Source organism: Lipophrys pholis (assembly GCF_963383615.2).
Source record: "Lipophrys pholis genome assembly, chromosome: 16".
Lineage (NCBI taxonomy): Eukaryota > Metazoa > Chordata > Actinopteri > Blenniiformes > Blenniidae > Lipophrys > Lipophrys pholis.
The window spans coordinates 13,108,573-13,132,917 of record NC_137634.1 but is presented as its reverse complement, the minus strand read 5'-3'; the positions used below and the strand labels follow the sequence as shown (position 1 = coordinate 13,132,917).

The following is a 24,345-nucleotide window of genomic DNA, read 5'->3' as shown; positions in this document are numbered from 1 at the left end:
GGCCGGGACTTTGATTAAGTGCACTCATTGAAAAAGTACACTTGCTTTGTTCACGTGTGCAGACCACCCCCCCACCCCACCCCCCCTGCCACCACCATAACCACCGCTGCCCGCCACATCTCAGCCTGTGTACTGTAGATAAGGACTTTAGAGCTGCACAACAATGTCGGCATCAGAATGAAAAGTCTACATTTCAACCCTCTCAGTCTCTGGCTGTGGTCCCCGCTGCTTTCCACCTGTCACTGCTAATCCCACGGGCCTCTCCCAATCCATCAGCACAGAACAACCCCCCCCCCCCAACACACACACACACACTCACACACACACACACACACACACACACACACACACACACACACACACACACACACACACACACACACACACACACACACACACACGCCCGGGAGCAATTCCACTCCAGTTTAGCCTGACAGAGCAACATGCAAATCCCTTCACACAGGGGAGATTAGACAGCACCAAGGAAGTGACAAGGGCAAAGGTGAAGGGGACAAATTTGGGGTGAGGCCCCCCGGCGTTCCGCTTGTGTGTTACAGCCGGTAGCAGGCGGGACGCTGGAAATTCTGAAAGTCTGAATGCAACGCAACATCGAAAACTTTTAGGAGTCTTCATTTACATCTATCACTGACGGATGATAGTTTTATGAGCTGGACACATCGTTTCCAGTGTTTGGGAGTAAAGCGTATTCGGGGCGAGTTTTGCCGGGTTTGATTTTAGCTATGTGGAATGATCGATTGGAGCAAAAACGGTCAGTGCACAAGTACAAGTCGCCGGTTTAACTTAACAAGCATGTCTTTGACTTACAGGCGCAGCGACAACGCGCAAACTTCTCACAAAGGAAAATGCAGATGTCCTGAATATACCTTCTCACTGTGATAGTTTTAACTACAAGCCGCACATAAAAGCTTCCCAATTCGTCGAGAAGGTTTGGAAAATAACACAATAAAGCTCTAAACGTTTGCAATAGGGAGACACAAGTAGCCGATGGCTTGTAATGTGAAAAATGAAGTAACACTGCTTTTGCTGATTTGTCATTATCTAAAAAAAAAAAGGTGATACTGGTAGATAAATAGAAAGTATACTGTGTGAATTCTGGAAAATCAGTCAACTGTAATTCCTTAACTTCAATGCCGTCACTACGAATACACGCCAATTAGCCATTCACTGCCACCAAGATTATAACACCAATTATTTCATTTTCATGTCACTGTTGGATATGTGAGCTGCAACGTGAACATTTTGTGCTCAAAGTTGATGTGTTAGAAGGAGGAGAGGAACAAGTAAGCTCAAGGATGTGACAAGAGGGCAAATCATAATGGATGCACAACTGGGGCAGAGCGTCGACCTCGCTGCAGCTCTTGTGGGGTGTTTCTGGTCTGCAATGGTCAGTCTCTGTCTGAAGAATATAGGTGCATTGTGATGTACAAGGCCCCGTGTCACATTGATGATTACAATACGTAAAGGATCGATCACTGGCGCTGGAGTCCATGCCTCAGCAGGCCAGGGCGGTTTTAGTAGCAGAAGGTGACCAATACAATATTACTCAGATGGTCATATCATGGCTCATCAGTGCAGTGGCCGGATGTTTCCTTAGCCAGACCAGATCATCTTAAAAATAAGATAATCTGTGTGCTCCCAGCAGTAGCTGCCTGGCTGAACTGAAAGACAAAGACAGATTCCTTCACGCAGCTTCCTGATCTTGAGTTTGCTTTCCACGACACGACTTCCATTTGCTGTTCCTTGCTGTGTCTTTTCCACGTCGCGGTGTCCTGTTAGAGGAATGGAACCCTCCCGCTCCCCATGTTTCGATTCATTTCGCGACACGGCTTCGACGGGAAGGTTGAAATGGCAAAGAACGTCTTCCTCTCCTCCCTCTCTCTCTCTCTTTTTCTCTCCCCTAATAAGGGTTAATACCCCCTTCTGCTCCCTCAAGGCAGCCCATAATAATTAATTCAGTGATTAATATCCCGGGTCTCCAATGGCTATGTCTCCGTGGAAACAGGAGAAGAAGGGAGCTGAAATGAAATGGTGACATGATAGTCTTTTTAATTGACTACAAATCCCCAATGAATAGTGGTGAGGTTATTCTGGTATTTCCTCCTGAGACTGCAGGATGTCACATCACAAGTCGCTCAGTGTCAATATAAATATCAAGGCAGCCGGCTGCCGCTCCAGGTGTAATTGGTCGCCGCCGTTCCAGGTGTTTTCAGTCACTTCCTCCTCGACCCTCCAGATGGATTGTCTTTGTCTCTTCTGCTGTGACATTCCCCGCCACATCTCTGCCCGAGCTCATGAGAACGCCGCGATTGGCTTGATTCGTCCTGATTAGCGAGCGTGTGCATACTGATGGCAAAATTTCCTGATGGCCTCTGATGAGGAGTAACTTTTAATTCGAGTGGCAAAATTGAGGCCAACAATAGCCGTGTTTGTAAAAGACAGATGACTTGCAAGTGGGCAATCTGCAAGATTCCCATTATTCTATCAGTTCAACGGTAATTAGCTTTGTTCTCCGGCTGACAAGCCGCCATTCTGCTGCATCACTTATTGCTCATGTCAGCAAGCGCTTGTCCTTCTTCACACTCGGCTGATTTGTTGCACGATTTGGGCAGATTATGGGCTGTGCCGGAGGCTCTTGTTGTGTCGACAGTGGTGATCTGTCGCTTCAAAGTCAAACCCCAATTTAGCATTTCTTGCTTTGATATCGTCATCGCAAGCAACAAAAAAAAATGAACATCTACAAGTTAAACCACATCTCAGAAAGCCACTGGGTTAGTGTAGATTCATTTAAACCAGAGTAGTTTTGTCCTGGTTTTATTTAAGCCCTGAACACAAAACTGGGCCAAAGAGTTTATCACAAGAAAAGGAGAATTCTTTGTTACAAAATAAAACAAACAAACTGTATGTGTAAACAATCCAACATACAGTACCTGGTGCTGCAAATCAAAATATTGATATGTGTAAAGTTTCCTACATTTGAAGCTCGGCGAAGACATCAAAAAGAGAAATGCAGGGAAAATAGATCAACCTTTAATATGACCAAAAAGGACTTTGTTCAAGCTGGACAGGCATCGCAGGATGAGCCGATGTCAGAGAAATCCCACAGATTTTATCTCCTGGGTGGATAATGTGACAGGTTCTGCAGAACATAAAAGATAAAGAGGCTGGGTTATCTATGCCAGTACATCACCACCCTGAAGGCCTCTCTGAACATGCCAGGACTGTCATCTGAGCACACAGATATTCATCGGTCGAAATGTACACCATAAAAAAAAAAATATATATACACTGTATATATGTGTGTGTGTGTGTGTGTGTGTGTGTGTGTGTGTGTGTGTGTGTGTGTGTGTGTGTGTGTGTGTGTGTGTGTGTGTGTGTGTGTGTGTGTGTGTGTGTGTGTGTGTGTGAAAAAATGAGCTGAAGCTCTCTGCACAGGTATAAATACTAAATTATAGCAGCAGAAGTAAAGACGTGTGCTTGTGGATTATCTCTTCAATATTTTTTGTCTACATTGTTGGAAAGTTGGTATATTTTCTCATCAGATGGAACCGCTTTTCTAAGAAACATGCAATTGTGAGATGAGCACTGGTGCTGAGTGGGCTGCCATTTCAAATCCTCAATATTGAGTTGAGCTGAACTTTGTGCTTTAATTCTGATTTAGTATTTAATTGTTATGAAAGACATTTCACGTTGTACTTGTTCATTTTTGAAGGACCCGCCCCTCCATATATGTAGAACATGCAAATTTCAAGACGTCAAATGTGGCTTCTTCTTTTTTTTTTCAGTCTTAAAGAACACAACTAAATGTCATTTATATGTAATCTAAGTAAAAATCACATTTCCCAAATTAATAAAATCTGTAAATAAGCTAAATTTCTTAAAAAGATCTCTCATGATCTTGTTTGTCTCATCCTAATCACCAGCAAAATTATAGTGTTTAGAGGCAGTAGTTTGAAAACTTTACACTCTCGTTTGCACTTTGTGGTAATCTTTTCGGCAGGCATTTAAAAACAAACGCAGTGTAATTTTTGGGAGAAAATTGCTGACAAATTCAAGACTTTCTGGCTGTTATAATCACAAAAAATAGAGATTGTGGAAGTGATGATTGTGGAAGAGATGATTGTGGAAAGGGATGATTGTGCTGCCATTACCGTGCAAGCCCGATTTTCCAATTAATCCAATTGATTATTGAGTACAGACTTGATATTTTGCAGTAATATTTTGTTGTTCAGTCTTATATGAAGACTAAAGTCAAAAACAGATTGTGAAAAAAGTAGGATGTCTTAGTTGAGAGTTCGTTTGCCATAATTAAGTCAGATGTCATGGTTTTGCCCCACGTGTCAACCTGGGAGCAAAAAGGCACCTCCTCACCCGTTTAGGCTCAGTGCTGTCCCTCTCTCTCCACATCCTTCACTCTTTCACCTCCTCTGTGATGTACCGGAGAGATCCTTTAAAAAAAAAAAAAAAAAAAAAAGCAACACATGCCCTGAACCAAAAATCATTTCTGACAGCAGCTTTTTACTTTCTGGCTTTTTTTTTTTTTTTATATATATATTTCCTGCCACATCAGAAGAAATAAAAGAGCAAAAGTGAGAGTGTGAGCAGCTTTAAAGTGTCCGTGCCTCGCATCACAGTGTGCCGGATGGTTCACTGACTGGTCAGTAATACTAACATGAACCATATTATATTTAATCCCGATGGGAGATTTGCTTTTCCTTTCATGTTGCTTATAATCTTTTGGATTTAAGAGCCTTGCTCTTATGTTGGCCTTTGAATGCCCCTTTTTGTGGCTTCGCATCAAGAAAATTATTGAACAGCGCGTGTGACAGGTCCAGTAAATGCACAGTGTATTCCATAGGCTGCCTTGTCCCAGCAGTGCTGTGATGTGAACTAGTCAAACCCAAGTCCCCTTTTTTTCATGCCTGCGATTCTGCATCATTCTCACACTGCCGTTCACAAAGCACAGATTTAAATTGCTTGAACAACATATAGTCGCACACTCTATAGCGAAAAAGGCTCGGTTTAGTATGGAAGTGAATGGATAGCACTAATAATGTTTTATATACATTTAATGCAAATAATAATTACTTTGAACTGTTGTAAATGAGCTTCACGCAAATGTATTACACCTATCCAGTCTTATAAATGCGCGTTATTTTAACTTCAGTAAGTTATCTGGTCGGACCAAAGTGCTGACTAATTGCTGTGTAATTGGTGAAATGATCATTATTTATTCAAGTTAATTATCCTCCATACCCAGAGGTTCACTGGACTGTTGCAAACAATTCCATCACTGCCGCACTGGAGCCAATTTCTCTTTTGTTTCCACTTTATTTCTTCTAATACTTTTCCTGTCTGGCTTTCTCGTTTCCTCCACTCGTGGGAAAACTGAGCTCATACATCATTACAGTCAAGTTCTCCCCGCTGTTTTCCAAAGCAGCCAGACAATTTTTACTTCTTCAGAGCAGAAAAACACTGGTAATGACCACGCTAGTGTTACTAAAAAAACGTGAATTATTCAACATTTCCTGTAACTTGTAGACATAAACAGAATACTGACCTTCACTTCTCTAAAGCGGGAGAATTTTTGTATGTATTTATTCTGTAGTGACAGTTATAATAATCTTATCATTGTTGTGGTTTTTTTTTTTTTAGTTATCTCTTAACGGGGCAAGTAATGATATTTGGTAACTACTGCAAATAAATATTATTCAAACATCGTGGTAACCGTCACGAGAACACTAAATAGCATCCTGAGCTCAACATATTAAATTCAACATGAAAACAAATAGCAGCACAATTAAACACTGGAGAAAAAAGACAACCACTCCGGGAACTCTACGCCTCAAACAGACATCAGATTGGCAAGTTTTGTCTCAATAAAACAATAAATCCGAAGTTGTTGTTTTTTTTCTTCTCTGTTGTATTGATTCTTTTCTTCCGAGAATAATGACGCGCATGTTAATGCCGCTTGTTTGCCCAGTGATGGACAAGCGATCGCACCAGTTAATATCGACTTATTTCATTGTGATGAGCAGTTGATTGCGGTCGCTCGCAAGAAAATATATCAATCCTCTGCAATCAATGCTTTCAAACAATTAAAAAGGCACTGCTGTTTTCTGCTGTGAAAGCGGATCAAATCTGTTCAAGCACGGCCGAGCTCACATTAGTTTGGAGCACAATAATGTTTTCAGACATTTGCATCTTCAATGGGAAAAACGACGGGGTAAAAATTAAATCCTAAAAGATTGAACATCTTTTTCTTGACAATTAATACAAAAAAGTACAATATAATTACAAGTTTAGGTGGTTATCACCTGCTTCATTATATAATTGTTAAGTTTAAGTTTGTATTTAATCTGTATGATCTGTGATGCATGTCGTCTTCATGAAGCGACCTCAAACAAATGGACATTCGCATTTTTGAATCGGTCGCAAAGGACAGGAGCGAAGAAGACCTGTGAGGATGAAGGTCATTTTATTGATTTGATTTGAATCACAAATATTTAGCGAAATCCAACAACTCTTTGAAAACTGGAACGTGTTAAAATCTCTTGTTCTCTGAACCAATGAAGAACATAAAGCTTTGAAGAAAATAAACATAATTATATCCCATTTGTTTAGTTTTTTTTATGTCTTACATCTGCAAAAAAAAATGTCTTCCTCCACACCACAGAGGACTGTTGTCCTACAATATAATATAGTATAAAAAAAGTGGCCTAAATGTATCTCACACTAGTTTGATGTGCTTACCTTCAAATATAATGCACAAGGAAAAAAATATAAAGGTTTTATTTTCTTATGAGAATTGTGGAGCTTAAATGTCACAATTCTAGAAATCCTTCTCAGGATATATAGATATAGTATATCTCAATGTCCGGCGCCACCTTATCATTGTTAGCTTTAAGGTTAAGAAGGTAAGATTCCGGTTAAAATAAGAAATTCTAGGCAACAGGTAAAGGGTTACTGATACTGAATACTTCGCCCATCAAGTAAAAATAACATATCAAAAACATTATTTTACAATCAGACAACATTGTGCGGTGAAGCGTTATTTCCACTAATTCATGAAGCCGTGTGGATTTAGAAAGCTTACTGTCACTGCACATACCATAAAACACAATTTTATTCACATCCCGTGGAATCCATTGCCTCTTTGAGTATGATGAAGCAGAAGGAAAACAGTGGAAGGAACTGTCTTGACTTGAAAATCACCCAAACTCCCAACGTTGAGCTGCCCCCCCCCACCCCCCCCCAAATCCCTCTGTTTACTGCAGCCCCCATCAAGACACAGCAGTGTGTCACTGTGGATCAAAGTCAGTGGTATCAGCCAGCGAACACACAGCACGGGAGTTGGAGGGATAGCAGAGAGACTATCCTCTTCTGGTCCCATTATTACACTCCCTGGATCCACTGCTGATTCTGTGGAAAATAAATCCAGTGAGGGGACAGATGGAGACGGTCTGATCGAGGAGCGTTGGCAGGCGGGAAAATAAGGAAGGCGAGACGAAAGAGGGGACGGGGGGGACGGGGGTGGGGGGGGGGGGGGGGGGGGGACGTGCATCTTATCCTGTACGCCCTCCACCTCTGGAGTCATTATTTTACCCTTAAATCGTCTGCGCTCAAAGGACAGAGTGAGACGGAGGGAGACGGCGTGAAAGAAGAAAGTCGTTTGTATTCAAATCCAGAGCTAATACATCAATAAGTCTATTCCGTGGCGTGAAGTTTTCCTGCTTGTGGGGAGGAGACGTGCTCCACTGCGGCAGCACCACGGCCACTTTCATGTGTGCAGAGCAGGAAAGAAAACAAAACAAAAAAAAAAAAAAAAAAAAAACAAGGTGTGACAGCCTGTTGGCAAAACCTTGCGCTTTGCACGTGTTTCCTCAAAACATCATTTAACAATGCTGATTGTGTGAGTTCTTCCATGGGGTTTTGAGAATTGGGCCAAAGGGGAGAATTAGCAGAGGGTTTTTTTTTTTGTAGTGTCATTGAGTTTTCAGTCAGTCGAGCTTTGGGGGGCTGCCACCATATTTTTTTTTTTTTTTTTTTTTTTTCCAAACTGTCTCTTGTGTGGGTGTGTGTGTGTGTGTGTGTGTGTGTGTGTGTGTGTGTGTGTGTGTGTGTGTGTGTGTGTGTGTGTGTGTGTGTGTGTGTGTGTGTGTGTGTGTGTGTGTGTGTGTGTTGGTGTGTTGGAATAATGGAATACATCCAGATTTGCAATAAGACACAGTAAAATACACCAGCCAAGAAAACACTGAGTGTTGCAGATGCCTGTCCCCTCCTCCCTTCCTCATATTCCCCATCTCTCTCTCTCTCTCCTCTCTCTCTCTCTCTCTCTCTCTCTCTCTCTCTCTCTCTGTCTCTCTCTCCGTCTGACATGGAGGCCTGGGGGTTTTGTATCCTCCGCTGTTTGATTTGCACCAAGGGGAGATCTTGTTTGTTCTCCTCAATGCAGCATTTATGGTTTAAGATTCTCCTCACGACCTTCCGCTGCTCCTGAGCAGCGAGCTATCTGTCTCCCCGAGCGAAAGAACAAGAAAAGAACAGCGCCGCCGCCGCGCCGGCCGGGGACCCGCAGCTCTTTTCATCCCATCAGTAAACAAAAAAGAGGGGATGAGGAAGGGAGGGACAGAGGTCGCCGACACCCCTTCTTTTTCAAAGCTGCCCGACACAAATGTGGGATTTATTTTGCGATATTTAAGAGGCAGTCTCCACTAATGAGGGGTTAAAAAAAAAAAAGAAAAAAAGAAAACCCAAACTGCTCTGGCAGGTTTGAACGTTGTCAGAGCTCCACCTTGTGGTTCAACATCAGCATCTTTGGTACCCACAGTGTGACCTTCCATACTTTCCTCAATCATGTCTGATTGTGTCTCATTCTGCTGTATTTTACTCCTGTAACGGATTGTTTTCTCTCTTTTGACCCCCTCCCTTTTATCTTACAACACTATTCCCAATCCTTCCCTCCCGCTTCTTTATTTTGTATCTACTTTATCCTCTCTTCCTCCTCGTTCCTCCATTTTCTTTTGTCCCCCCCCCCCCCCCCCCCCCCCCCCACTAAGGTCGCTGTCGGGACGGATCGTGGGAGGTGTGTGGTGGTTCTTCACCCTCATCATCATCTCGTCCTACACGGCTAACCTGGCTGCCTTCCTGTGGAGAGGATGGTGTCGCCCATCGAGAGCGCCGAGGATCTGGCCAAGCAGACCGACATCGCCTACGGTACTTTGGACTCCGGCTCCACCAAAGAGTTCTTCAGGGTGAGTCGCTTCGGGGGCGGAAACGGTCGGCTTTCACAGACATGGCATTAAAAAGGGTTCGAACACTGAAATGCATCACAACTTTGCCAGTTTATTCAAAGATGTGTGCATTTGATGTATTCCTGTAAGATGATATTTTACTTCTATTTAAGCTTTGTCCATAAATGACTCAAAGTACAACCAACCATGGGAATAGCTGGTGCTCACTGGTATTCACATTCAAAGTTAAATTTAAAGTTCATACATCTAAAAAAGATGCATTTTCCTCCGTTGAAAAGATTCTTATTTTTTTGTGCCACATGTGAGCCAAAACAAAACTGGGCCAGCTGGTGAAAACATGGGACTGTTTGCTTCATGTGGGTTTAGTTGAAGCAACAAAAAAACTTGGGGGTTTTTTGGGGGGCAGAATTTCATCTTTGTAGGGGAAAAACTACCGATGTGCGACAAATAATTTAATCTCATGCGAGTCCTGAATGGTGACAGAGTAGACCTCAACGTCTTCTAAATACATACAGTATATCAGAGGGAAAATAAGAACCCTCTCGGGCTTTTATTGTTCTTGTCTTGCTCGATTTGTTGTCTTTAAGGTTTGCGTGACGCTTGGAGGCAGGAACGAGTTCAGCCGGAGTGACACGTCGCTCTCTCATTCTGACTGAGCTCAGCAGTCTTTGCTTTGCGTGAAGTGCAGCGACAGACGGCAAAAAAAAAAAAAAAAAAGAGAAACACAGACCTGATGGAAGTGGCATCCTTGAATCCACAGACTGCTAATCTGAATGCGTGCGTAATGCACACAGTGTGTTTGGCCCTGAAGTGTCCGTCCTAATGAGACGTGAACGCTGCCTCCGGTCTTTGATCTCGGTCTTCGGCGGTTTGAGTTGAAGGTTTGAGCCGAGTTCATCCCTCGTCTTTCAGGCCCGCGCGGAACTCCCCGTGCGGGATTAAAAGGAGGCTGGAAACACTCGCCTTCATTAAGAAACAACTATGAGACGTGTTTAAACAGTACGGGGAAATCTTCCAAACCATTCCTGCGGTATCGTAAATAAGGAATTTATCCTGCAGAAAGGTTGAATATATATATAGATATATACATATATCTATATATATAACCTACTTATGTACATTTCATTGTATAAAAAAAAACACATATCAAACAGCGTCATCTCAAGTCTCCAGCTGGCATTTTACCTTTTGTTGTTGTTTATGTAGGTGTTACAGCCAAAGGCATAATAGATTCTTTCTTCTTTTTTTTTTTTAAATCAACTTTTGGTCTGAAGCTAAATACGACTTTTCAATCAACAAACACTGTATTGAAACACAAGGACTGAATGGATGATTTATCGTGTATATGTTTTTCATCTTCCACGCCACATTTGAAGTTGTGGGAAAGTTTTATTTCTTCATAATCTTATTCAAACAGTATTTGCTTTATTACAGGTAAAACTACTGAAACATTTTAAAGGCTTTTTCTGTTTTATTCTTGGACAAAAAAGAATATGAGAAATATTTCGATCAGTTACAATCTATTGCCGTTTTAATTACAGTCTAGCGCAGGATTGCTCCATCCGATTCTCCAGAGTGCAGGACAACGCATCATGTTCATGGTCACCTTCTTCAGTATTGTTCTGTCCGCTCAAAACGCTTGATCACAAAGTCAGTTTGCATTGGAGTCTATAATCCATTTCTCTTCTCCTCTGTTGTATTTGGATGTTCACTCTCCATCTCTCACGCCACATCCACCTTTGAACCTCCAACCCTCGCCAAAAAAAAACAACCCCCGCAGCGGTCCAAGATCGCCGTCTACGAGAAGATGTGGGGCTACATGAAGTCTGCCGAGCCCACCGTCTTCACCAAGACCACCGCGGAAGGGGTGGCGCGCGTCCGCAAGTCCAAGGGCAAATACGCCTTCCTGCTGGAGTCCACCATGAATGAGTACACGGAGCAGCGCAAACCCTGCGACACAATGAAAGTCGGAGGCAACTTGGACTCCAAAGGCTACGGAGTAGCTACACCCAAGGGTTCACAGTTAAGGTGGGTGGAATAGTGTAACAATATGTTCCACGTGTTGTTATGGTATTCCACCTTCCCTGGTGTGCCGCCTTTTTCTATTTCTGTCTCCATGCTGCTTGGTGTTGGGGTGGGGGCGGGGGCAGTTTTCTGCTTGTTTCAGGGCAGAAGTTTGCAGCTTCCTTTGACATCTGTGTTTGTTGCATGCATGCGGGGGGCTTCGCTGTGTTGTTTGCAGGGGTGGTTTGTTTTTCACCTGCTTCTCTCTTCACAGCTCTCCACGCCAGGTAAGTCGCTGTGATCGTGCTTGCAGTTTGTTTTCTTTTGGGGGGGGGGGGCAAAAATGTTGGAATGGCATGCTGGAAGTGTAACTGATTCAAATGAAAATGTCTAATTTAGCTGATCTGCATTTTATTAATGAGAAAATGTAATGAGTAAGAGTGATTGGGATTCTTCAGCTTACCTTCAGGGTTGACTGGGTCTTTGTTCTTTTCCAACTGAGTGAATGAAACTGTGTTTTGGGAGCCATTTGGATGCTCAGCCCTGGGTAACTCTGCCAGACTCCGTCACTGCCTCCTGCACATAGTGGAATTTACAGACCTGCCAGCGAATACGGCGTCATTACGGCGGGGAATTGCACTTTCAATCCACACGCTCATCGATCAAAGCCCGCCAGCAAGGTCTCCCTCTGAGAAATGGATAAATACACTGAAGGCAAAAGTGCAAAGGCGTGTGTGTGTGTGTGTGTGTGTGTGTGTGTGTGTGTGTGTGTGTGTGTGTGTGTGTGTGTGTGTGTGTGTGTGTGTGTGTGTGTGTGTGTGTGTGTGTGTGTGTGTGTGTGTTTGTGTGTGTGTGTGTGTGTGTGTGTGTGTGTGCGTGTTCAGGATCACAATTGCACTTTGAATTCTTTTTGGAATGCAAAACATTTTTGCAAGTTACGCATGCCCCTGAGAGGACTTCTCTGTAAAAGAGACTTTAGTAGTTTCCCGGTGTCTTCCCTTGATTTTATACTTTGCACGAGGGTATCGGTTGGTGCAGGAGTTGATGAATTTTACCCCTTTATAGGGCAACTGGCCTCGTTTCTTCCAGCTTAACTATACTAAGTTGGCAGTAACAGAATATGCAGCTGCTGCTTTTGTTGGATTTGAGAGAACCGTTGAAATTACCAAGACTTCGTTTTTACACTTCTAAAAACCACAAAAGTTTGTATTTTGGCTCTCGGCCAGTCAGACTGATGCATCCAGGGAATACTGTAAACGTAATCCAAGCTCGTATTTGAAAATAGTCAACTGAGTCCTATTTTTGGTACGACCACATTATTATTATGAGCACGTTTTTCAGATTGTCTGTAATTTAAACTTAAACATATATTGAAGCGTTTCCTTTTAAATTGCTTTTTTTTTTTTAAAGATTAATGACAAACAGAATACTGGTGTTTATTTCAACTGTCTTTCATACATCACTGATGTTCATTTTTTTTTTTTTTTTAAAGTCTTGAAATACATCTATAAATATTATAAAACGAGTAAAGAGTGATCAAATTCCATCAATAATAGATGATGCCGAAAAGAGCAGTTTGAAAGTTCCTTAAAAATCACAAAAACAGGGTTTCTTTTTTGTTTGTTTGTTTGTTATTTGTGTCTGGATAATTAGTCATTTGTTGGGAAATATCTTCTGTAAATTCCTCTGCACATGAAGCCTGAAGTTAAGCGGAGGGAAGCTCTGCTGGTGAACGTTTTCAGCCGCGGCTTTGACCAGGAAGAGTCCCTGACAGATCACGGTAGTCCTCTTCTGCAGGCTCCTTCTTCTCTTTCCAGAGGATTATCTTCTTCTGTCAGTCACTTGTCCGGATATCAGCGAGGAAACACACCAGCACCATGGAGAGCTGGCAACACTGTTGCTCAGGACTGTTTCATTCAAATGGCTCCACCATCAAAAATCATCTGCTTTCCAGGGAAATACTTGCTGTCTTTGCTTTGTGTCTATGATCCATTCTCATTACTGACTGTTTTCTTTTTTTTTTCCTTTATGTTTTTATAATGATACAAATATATTAAAAGGATCAAAATGCACACTGAGGCAAATCTCTCTCTCTCTCTCTCTTTCTCTGGCACGTGTTGCACCGTCATCAAACATCACTGCAGCGTCTTTCTGAAAAAGCCACGAAATTCTAGTGTTTTTTAAAAAAAAAAAAAAAAAAAGCTTTTCAGAAACCTTTTGATGCAAGTCAGTCATGATTTTCCAGAAGAGCTTAATGCTCCGAAATCCTGTGGGTTTTGAATTGGCTGACACACATACGCTTGTGTAAACATGTGTAAAATGTGTCCAAATTATTCTGAGGTGTCTTCCTCTGAGCTGCATCACGCCGATAATTTGGGACCGAAGCTTGTTTTTATGAGCTCGGATTAAATGTTTTAAATTGGACTATTATGTACCCGCGATTACGCCATTAATTATTATGTTTTCCCTTTTCTTTTTTTTTAATACTCTTTGCTTTGATTAATAGACATATATAGTTTTAAAGATATTTAATGATAATAATTCAGGATTTCTTTTTTTTTTAACTGTTATAAGTGAATCCCAACAACGTTAACCTTTAATCATAGGTAACATGTGTAATTCAGTGAATTATGTTATTCCAGTTCCAATAACAGGTCTACCTTTAAAGATATTACCGACACTCCAAAGTAACTTTCAGACAACTAATCACCAAGAAAAGAGGTTTTCTAATATTTGGACAAATTACATTCTTCCCAAAATGTTAACATTCTGATCCTAAACTTTTGATGCTTGGCAGATTAATTGAATCATCTTGTATTGACTCTGTAAAGTTTGATCGAAAAAGGTTTTTACTCATATTCAATGACGACACCGACAGAGAGAGATTTGCATTCGGGGTGCGTTTGGGTTCTCAAATGGGATTGATGCACTTTGACCCCCTTGTCCCTCTCTTACTGCTACTCCTCCCTCCCTTCTCCCTCCCCCCCCTCTCTCCCTTCCCTCCCAAATTGGACGGCATACTCACCCCTCTCACCAAATATGTTTTATCGTTTTCAAGAAGTGCAGTTAACCTGGCAGTGTTAAAACTCAATGAGCAAGGCCTGTTGGACAAATTGAAAAACAAGTGGTGGTACGACAAAGGAGAGTGTGGCAGCGGAGGCGGTGGCGAGAAGGTTAGCCGCTATGTCGCTATGCCCATGTGACCTTGATATGGGTAAAAGAGAAATGTGTTTTGTTGGCAACAGGAGCATCTGCCGGGTCGATCCGGGGAGTTTCGCAGGTGACTTGCAAACTGCGATTTGCAATCTGAAGCAGAGCGAGTACTATTGAAGCAGAAATATTCGCTCCACTGGTTGATTTAAAAGGGGAACACTCGTACGGATTTGGCAAAAGTGAAAGTGCAGTCATTAGCGCACTGCTCAAAGTCCGTATTTCAGTGTGAGACAGAAAGCCCATATTGGGTGTTTTTAGTGCACCAGTGAGCAGAAAGTGCATGCTCTGAGCCAATAGTTCTGGTTCGACAGTACTGGCCTCTATGCTTGTTGTCAGAAAGGTCCCGGCAGTATGCGCCCGTTCCTAAATAAAAAGCGATGCAGCCAGGGTCCCACACTTATATGTCTGTTAGCTCTTCCCCTTCCCCCTGAATACCCCTCCCCCCCCTCGCCAAAGAAACTTCCAAATCAGTCAGTCGATGGGCAAAGAGACATGTAGCACAAGTGGGGCCCCTTCATGGCTGCGTCACTTTGTGAAGAGTACTGAGCTGCTCTTTTTTTGGGCTTCTTCTGATTGAATAACATAAAATAACATGTCCTATGATGTTATTTATGTTATTTTCCCCACCCCACCCTCCCCGTCCCCCGTGATTTGAAGAACGCCCGTAAACCTTGCCGTATTGAAACTGAGTGAAGCAGGAGTCTTAGACAAACTGAAAAACAAATGGTGGTACGATAAAGGGGAGTGTGGACCCAAGGACTCGGGAAGTAAGGTCAGTCTCCACCAGCCTGGGAGCCTCCCCTCCTCTTTTTGTCTCTATGCACACTTTTATGAGCGCTGGCAGTTCTGTTCTGTTATTGCGGCAGGCTGGCTGATAAAACACACATACACCACACACGCGCGCGCGCGCACGCACACACACACTCACTCATAATACTCTGAGAAAGTGGCTGACATGCAGGTAGAGTAGCCCGAGGAACACAGCATGACAGACACAAGGCATGGCACAAGCGTTTTTTGCAGCAGCTAAGCTATGTGGTGCAACTGCAAATGAAGACACACACACACACATAATTACATGCTGGTTGTCACATGAGTTTGACCCAGGGCATGTTTGGAGACCACATAGGACGTGAGAAATGTCTCAGCTGTTCAGGTTTTTGATGCACTGGAGCATGGAGAGCGGTCACATTTTTAACCGAAGCAGCATGCACCTTCTACATGTTAATCGGGTCCTTGCAACACAGGACAACACACACACACACACACACGCTATCATCTGCAAATGACACTTAAGCATGACAGGCAGCCATTGGTTGTCCAAGTAATAAGTTGAATGCGCCTTAAGGACGTAGGTGATTTATCAGAGGGAGAAGAAAATGGCAAGTAGGAACAAGAGTCAGCGCCCAGAGAGATCAGCTGCATATATTTGCATAAACGCTGGTTAAAAGGTGAATGTCAGCATTTAAAAAAGAGAAAACAGGCTGTCTGTTTGGGAGATGGAGGGAAAATTAAAGGGATGGGTAATCCAAATGACGAAAAGGAAGATATCTTCTCACTTACCTCAGGTGGCATCTTGCTGTGGGGATGAGATTTGGCTGGAGGAACAGCAAACATCCATTCTCGTGAACAAACAATGATGCAGCAGGAATTGAAAGGGACAGGTGCAACAGAACAACAGGAAGTTACTTGTCGTAGTTGATTCATCATCAGGGTCATCAGCTGCTGCAGCGGCTGTGATTCACAAGCTCAGTGAGGCAAGTTCAGCTATGAAAACCCCCCCAAAAATCTTGGCACCTGGTTTCTGTTCCGCATCAAAATTCACTCCATGTCTCTCTTATCTCGGCCACATTCTCACATTCAAATGTTTATTTTGAGCTACACTCACCAGAGGCGGTTGCTGATTCCTGTTGCTTAGACTTTAATTATAGATGTCACAGATTCAAAGATACCGAGACTTCTTCAGCATCTGCATTCTGCACTAATAGTGAAGAATCATTTTTTGATACTACCAATGTCTCAAAATGTAAAGAAATATCAAATTAAATGACAAAAAACTAAACAAATATACAGTCTCCATAGTTTAGAGGAGATATCATAATCATGCAACAATGCAGTAATCTCATTTTGTCATCATCAGTAGTCTTTTTCAGTGCGGTTGCAGAGAAGCCAGACCTCTATGTTAGAAATGCTTGAGTTTTTCATAAATGTGGCGAAATTCCGCCTACCAAAATCAGGGCTCAAACAACATGAAGCAGAAAACATCATAAATATACCAAATATATGTTCTTGCAAGAGGTCTCCTCAAAACCACAGCGCATTTACTCACATCTTCAAGTCCGCATTGAGGCGGCTTCCAGAGGGAGCTTGTGGTGTTGGTGGTCGAAGAGTTCAAGAGACCTCTGACATCTCCCAGTGGGTTGAATACCACAGACAGCTTTTAGCTTGTTGTACAGCGTGGATACATCTTTCACTCGTTGCCCCTCTGGCCTCTCAACTGTAAAACACTCTCAGTGATGAGTAGTAGCTCACCGTTAACGCAGGTTTTCCAATTATTGCCAAAAAGCGTTGCTACACTTTGTCTATGTTCAAATCACACTGGGGTAAGTGAGAAAATATACTTTTAGATCATTTAGTTAACTGATACAACACAATGTAAAGGCGTGTAGCTTGGCTTCTGTGTACCAGCAAACTGATTATAGGTAGGGTAGGGAAGACTGTTGTGCTGTGATAGTTGTGTGTGTTTGTATGTCCAGTTGTTGTTAATGTGAGACTTTTAATGATTACTACGTGTTGTTAGTTATGTGTGAATGTTTGGTGACTGTGTATGAACTTGCAGCCACCTCTGCTAAGACTAGTGCTAACTTTTGGATTTGTTCCTCTCCCCCGATTGGCTATAGGACAAGTCATCCCAGGCCCTCAGCCTGAGCAATGTGGCGGGGGTCTTCTACATCCTCGTCGGGGGCCTGGGCCTGGCCATGCTGGTGGCCCTCATCGAGTTCTGCTACAAGTCACGTAACGAGGCCAAGAGAATGAAGGTGGAAGCCCAGTCCCAATCCCCGTCCCAACACCCCCATTACCACCATGCTCACCACCAATGCTACCCCTGCCAGACAGACAGCAGCCCCCACCATAGCCCAGAGCCTAGCCAAAGCCAAAGCCCAAGGCCCAGCACCGGCATCCACAACTTAGCCGAGTTCAGTGAGGTGTTCAATGCATATGGCAGCGATGGGGAAGCTGATAAAATGTAGATGGGGTTTTCGTAGACGGTCCACCCAAGCCCATGCTCCCTCTCTCGCTAGGTCCCCGCACGGATACTGTAAGTGAAACCTACCGTGTGTCCCCGTGCTAGCTTCGCCATGCTGAGTGACTGTCGTGACCAGTGGCAAAACGCTTCCCACTTCTCTGTCTTACCCGCTCACATTTCTGTGGTCCTGTGACGTCCTGGTCTGCGTTCAAGCTTTTTATCGATGTGACACGGAGCGATGAGTCATCCTCAGACGTGGCGTCGCCTTTGCCGCTTCACAGCTTGTGTGGCTGCAGACGTTGGCCTTCATTTATCAAGGGGAGCTTAGCGACGAATCCCGTTTATCAGCCAAAATCGAACTTACATTTATTCCTCATTCTTTATTTCTTTAAAGATTAAGATAAATGCCATAATTTATCATTTGCGGCAAAATCAAAGAGTAGATATGCAAGTTTTCTAAGATATAAGCTTAACTGAAATAGAAGAATGTTTGATTATCATTAACTCAGTTTTTGTTCTTTCAAATGTTGCTGTCAGAGCATGGCTGAGGCGACGCTGCAATTTAAGAGGAAGTACAGCCGTGATAAATGAGGACCAACGTCTGACTTGTACGACACTTGTAAAGGCATTTCATCATCTTATTATCACTTTGAGCCTTTAGGGCTCAAGCGTCTTTTCTCTACGAGAAGACACTATACGAAACCAAAAGAGTTACACACACACACACATTCTCATACTTCCTACATATTGAGGACCAATTACATGGACTCACAAAGGGAGGACCACCATTTTAATAATGGTGCGTGTGTGTGTGTGTGTTTGTGTGTGTGTTAATGTCAGTTAAAATCGACAAATTGTACATCTGTTTGAAGTAGTTATGTAATTTCCCACCCAGAATACAAGAACAGAGTCTGCCTCTAGTCTACCCTAATGACTTGTGCTCTCATAACCTTTTCTTTTCCTATATCATTTAACAGGTGCTCTACAGACTATTTATTTATTTGTTTGTTTGTTTGTTTATTTATTTTCTTATTTATTTATGCTGATCTTTTCTGTTTGTGTTTGCTTGTATCTCGTCAGAATATGTAGAACCATGTTTACCGCTATTGAGTTTTCATTCTGTTGATGCTATTCTTCCATTACACACAGCGCCGTTTTAACATCTACTCACACGCGACTATCCAGAGGCTCTGTTGATGGATAAAACAGTAACTCGTCCAACGGCACACCGTTTTTCTTATTGAATAAGCAATTATCATAGCTTGTAGTAGTACGTATTCGACTTTAGATGGAGCGCTGGATACACAGTCAATGCACACACGACATCTGACCAATCAGATGAGACCTGGGCTAATGATCCACTCCCCTCTGATTGACTGATGTCAATTTGGTAGTGATTCTGAGGTCGGCCAGTATTGATGGTTGAGGAATAAGAGAAGGGAAATGTTCCAGATGAACCCGTGTGAGACAAATCTAAATCCACGAGGCTTCAAAAAGAGATTTCAATGAAAACACATTGAAGGCCACACACACACGCACGCACGCACGCACGCACGCACGCACGCACACACACACACACACACACACACAGTACCTAAACAGCACATGCTGTGGCTCAGGGACTTTGCTGATCAAGTTACAACAGACCATCAAAGTCACACAACTGATTTAATCAGAAACAAGCCTGGAGCAAGCAGGAAGCTCTCTATAATAAAGCCTTGTTTAAGCATCATACAATACAATGTAAGACTGGAGTAAACACGAGCGAGGTGTCCCCTGGAGCTGAGCTGACTTTATTGATGTGAGCCGTTTCCTCTGGATATTTCCCCCAGGTCCCTGACCATAAGACTTATCAGATACCTTTCCTCACTCGGTGTATATCTGTCCAACGTGGTTATGTGTCCCCCATCAGCACTTCAGCACAAACTCTTCATTAGCTTGACTGTTGCTTAGTCAGCTTCCCTGTCCCACTGCCTGCAACTGTCACTCACTGTGTAATAATTCTGTCGCTAATGGATTTACATGTAGTATGGGGCTGGCTACTGTTCTGAATGGCTATGAAAGGTGTTTTCTTCTGACTTTTTCACTGTGTACATATTTAAATGTTCAGCTGTGCTGTATTGTGAAGCTCATCTATCTGTGTTTTTGTTTTTGCAAATTGGAGTTTTGCTAAAAAAGAATGTCTGACAGAAGCAATGCAATTATACGAAAAAAGAAAATCACTATTATATACAGATTGAAATATTTGAACTATTGTCTCTTTGAGTGGGCACAGCTGCTTAAACCTTATGTTTAGTATTGATTAGTACTATTTTGTTTAAAATGCACATCTTGTAATCAAAGCAAGTCAATTTTAGGTATGTTTCAAGGTTCAATATGGTTTTAAATTTCAACCATTTGATAAAAGATATAACGCAATGACAAAAATGTCTTTGTATTTTAATTCCTCTGGAATAAATACTAATAAGGACTGTACTTTTAAAAAAGCTGACAACAGCCATTTATAAAGCACAAACGTGTGGTAAGTGTAGTTTAATTGGGTTGGGTAAAGTTAAACAAAGGGTTTTTACAATACTCAAAAATCATTTTGCATTTCACCAAGTTTGAAAGCACTCTTTTGGTCTTTTTTTCTTTTTTTTCTTCTTCAAATCCAGTGTTTTCATTACTGAAAGAAGTAGAGGCCCGTTTAGTTGTTTTTTTAAATTTTTACTTAATATATTAAAACATAAAGTTTGCCCTCCATACCCATATACAGGTTTAACTCCTTTTATAATGCACTCCTTATAAAATCAATGAGAGTCAAGTCCCATAAAAGACATGGTCTTCATCTATACAGTACATGTCGGACAAGGTGAATCATTTCAAGTGTTAACAGGAGAAGTACTGAAATATTTCATAATGAATTACACGATTGGTCATTTTATCTCTTCGCCTATGTCCATACATAAAAAAAAAGAAGAAATACTAGAGGTTAAAGAGAAAAGACTGACAATAAAAAAAAAAAAGACAGATAAGGGAGCAGTACAGGTTCCAGCAAATTATTCTTGTGGAAACGACGTAAAACAAAATCCGTCATTTAAATACTCCTGTATGAACATTCACGGTGTCATTCTTAGTAAATCATCCAAACACAATCTATTTGCAGTAGTGTTTGGGTTTAACCCGCTTTATGCAGGATCTTAGTACAGCAAACTCTTAAATCAGCCAGGAGGGAATAGTACAGAAAAAGTATTATTTACTGCAGCTTTGTCAACATGATGCTCTCTAACCTTGGAAACATGACGCACGGCAAAGGTCGCTGTGAATATTGACTATTTAATGCTTCTAATGAGTTTTTTGTTTTTTTCCTTTTTTTACACCAGCAAATTGTAAAACTCCAATCTGCAACAGGCCGGTTTGTCTTCTTCCGTTATTTGTTGGGACACTAACCCATCTCCTCACTGTTCTCCTCAGCTAACATTTACAGAAGCCATGAGGAACAAGGCCCGACTGTCCATCACGGGCAGCGTTGGGGAGAACGGACGGGTGCTGACGCCCGACTGCCCCAAAGCCGTCCACGCCGGGCCTCCCATCCGCCAGAGCTCCGGCCTTGCCCTGGTCTCCTCTGAGCTCCCGTGAAAACCAAAAACCTCTCAAGTGCCTTATTTCAATAATAATAATAATAACGACGACAACAATAACGAAAAGAAATCTATACTCACAGGCCCACAACTAGAAACCAACAGCAAAGCAGCCGGATTGGAAGGTCTCCTTCAGTGGGCGCGACAGGACCAACAGAGGAGCCAAGAACCGATCCCTCTGAACTCTCTGATTTCTGTGGACGACTCGAGGCAGAACAATCTCAATTTTTCTATTTTCTTTTTTCTATTTTTTTTTTTTTTTTTTAGCCTGTACAACTTCCCGGAAGTGTACGTTCCTGGGAAGAAAAAAAACGGCTGGAGTTATTCAACCTTTTTCAGGCTCCGGGTGATGGGAGACAAACGGAAGAGGAGGAAGAGCAGGAAATAATATCATCATATATGATAATGACGACCAGAAAACTGTAAACTTGAAACTGTGCATTTCTTTTTCTGAGTGCTGTGAAATTGGCAAACAAACACACGCACACACAAAAAAAAAAAAAAAAAAAAAAAGGGAAAAGACTGAACCACAATCAAGATTGTTTTCAAAACTTGAACAGTCTTCGCTGCAGAGACACGAGCGGCGTTCCAGAGACGACAACAATCTCACTTAGATATCAAAGGAGTGACGGGTGTGAAGACGTGGTGAAAAAAAAAAATACAAATATTTGTATTCATGGGAATAAGAATGAAATCTATTGATACTGAATATATGAGCAAACATAGAAAACTGTGAAAATAAGTAAATATGTATATTCCGTGGAAAAGAAACTGAAATCTTTAGCTGTACATAGGAACGACGGTGTAACATGCTTGCTTTTTAAACAGATGTACATAGCAGATATTGTAGTGAACAGACAGTTCTTTTTTTATGTAAAATCATCTTTAAATATTTTATTCATCGCAATAATGAAAAAGACGATGCCATTGAGGGAGGAGACGAGTGGACGGCAGTGTTACAATTTGTTGTGGAATACTTCTTAACTGTACTATATAGGAAACATTGAAACTCTTAATGTGAATGGGTATCAACTGCCCGAATATTCAGATACCTGTTGCATACAAATTATTAAATATATTCAACAATGAATGTTAACTAGCTCCACCCCCAATCCTTAAACCACAACCCGCACTGTGCAGACGTAGACCCACAGAGTTGCTCGCGAGTAGAGCTTTATAAATGAATTGAGTTTCCGCCATCAGAATATAACTATTTTTTTCATTCTTTGATCTATTTTTTGTACCGAGGAATTTAAGAAGAAAAAAAAAAAAAAAAAAGAAATGAAAAAAGAAAAGAACGAAACTGTCTGTCCCCCTGGTTTTAAATGTCGACAGTCGAGTGCTATCTGGTGTAGAACCTTTTAGACCGTTCTGTGTGCGGAGGCACGAGTCCAAAACGACGCAGAATGGAACAAGAACATTTCTCTGGCTGTGTGTTATTTTAGAGTGTCGATAATATTTCCAGTGTGAACCTACGGCTGAGGAAGTGCGTGCGAGAGCCCTTCTTTATTGAATCACTGTGGATCCTCCGGAGAGGCTGGACTCCCATGTAGCAGAAATGTATTCGCTCCGGTCTCGCCAACTTGAAGTGTCCTCATCTCGTTTTGGGGAAAGTGGAAGGACAATCCGCGATGGGCTACGAGACGCGACATCTTCAGCGGCACCGGCCTTCAGGGACGGTGTCGGTAAATGGTTTTTCTATTTAGGCCCCCGCCCCGTTCTCACCTGGTCCGCCCCTTTTACACATGCTGTAGCTGGACGGCGAGAAACCAGCTGGAATAGTCCAGGTCATGCCTTCTTGTTCTGCCATCCGTCTTTAGAGCTGAAGTGTAACATGGCGTCTAATTTTTTTGGGTTTCAATTGTACATCTTTATTTTGATCTTTTTTAAGTAAAAAAAAACAAATTTCAAATTGCTCCGTGTCGTGTCATCATTTTGAAGTTATTAGGGTGGAAGAATGTCTCCGGTTGGAGACCAGCGAGGGATTTTCCGAACCGTGACGTTCATCGGTTTCTCTAAAACTGTCTGAAAGGTGAACGTAAGAGTTCGTCCAGGGCTGACCTGGCTTCATTCATAGTCTCTTGGCCTCCATAACCATCCGTCCATCCGTCGTCTAAACCACTTTTCACAGTTCAAGGGCGCTTGGAGTCGATCCCGGCTAACGACGGGTGAAGGCAGGGTTCCTCACGAACCTGGAATGAGTGTTTTGGGACTGTTGCTGATAACTGCTCACAAGTGAAAGGAAGTTATTAGCTCTCTTTTGAATCCAATTTTCAATCCTATCTCCGTGGTACCAGCGGTGGTCGTGGTGGTCATCGCTTTGAGTGTATTGGAAAAAGTCCAGGTAATAGGATCTGTGTTCGGTTTTACCTTTTCGTCAATTTTTCAACAGTTCAGCAACAAATTTAAGAAATAATTTTCCAGAGTTTTTAATTTGACGGAATGTTAAAGCGTATGGCTGAGTTACGAGTCACGAGCTAACTTCACTAACCTCTCAGGCTGGGGATTTTAATCATATAGTCCAGCGACCAAAACCGAACCTGCCCACAAGAAGATGTTGCTCAATGTAAAAAAAAAAAAAAAATGCAGTTTTATGAAATTTCTCCCTATTCTATACCAGCAGCCTTATGTTGATAGTGCTAACTTTCTAATTAGTTTTCAATTTTTTTTTTAGAAATGTTTTGTGAAACCATATAGATCATGAATTTATAGCTTTTTTTGCACTGGAACAAAAAGAAGCAAATTGAGCAAGTTGGACCTCTTGTACGTTGCCAAAAAAGCTCAAATAAGTTTGACACTGCTGCGCTAACGCTCCACTTTAAGTTGTTTAAGGGAAAGGTCTCCGCGTAATTGAGCTTAATTAGCAGGCTCACGATGCGGCGTAACGTCTCCGCCATGTCAGTTTTGCTGTGCAGCAGTTTTATTAACCAGACCTTTTTTTGTTCAAGGAGAGGCGCGAGAAGAAAAAGTGCTTTATATGTCCAACATA

At 42.2% G+C, this 24,345-nt stretch overlaps 1 protein-coding gene across 1 annotated transcript in view; it reads left to right on the top strand.

Moving 5' to 3' along the window:
- LOC308121713 (glutamate receptor 4-like) overlaps positions 1 to 22,610 on the top strand; it is a 138,911-nt gene extending 116,301 nt beyond the window's left edge. The window contains 6 exon segments of the mRNA XM_080483130.1: positions 9,078 to 9,163; positions 9,166 to 9,272; positions 11,053 to 11,300; positions 14,335 to 14,449; positions 17,390 to 17,527; positions 21,190 to 22,610. Of these exon segments, the coding sequence (XP_080339256.1) occupies positions 9,078 to 9,163; positions 9,166 to 9,272; positions 11,053 to 11,300; positions 14,335 to 14,449; positions 17,390 to 17,527; positions 21,190 to 21,354 (859 nt within the window). The 3' untranslated portion in view covers positions 21,355 to 22,610.
- Positions 22,611 to 24,345: the final 1,735 nt, after the last annotated feature.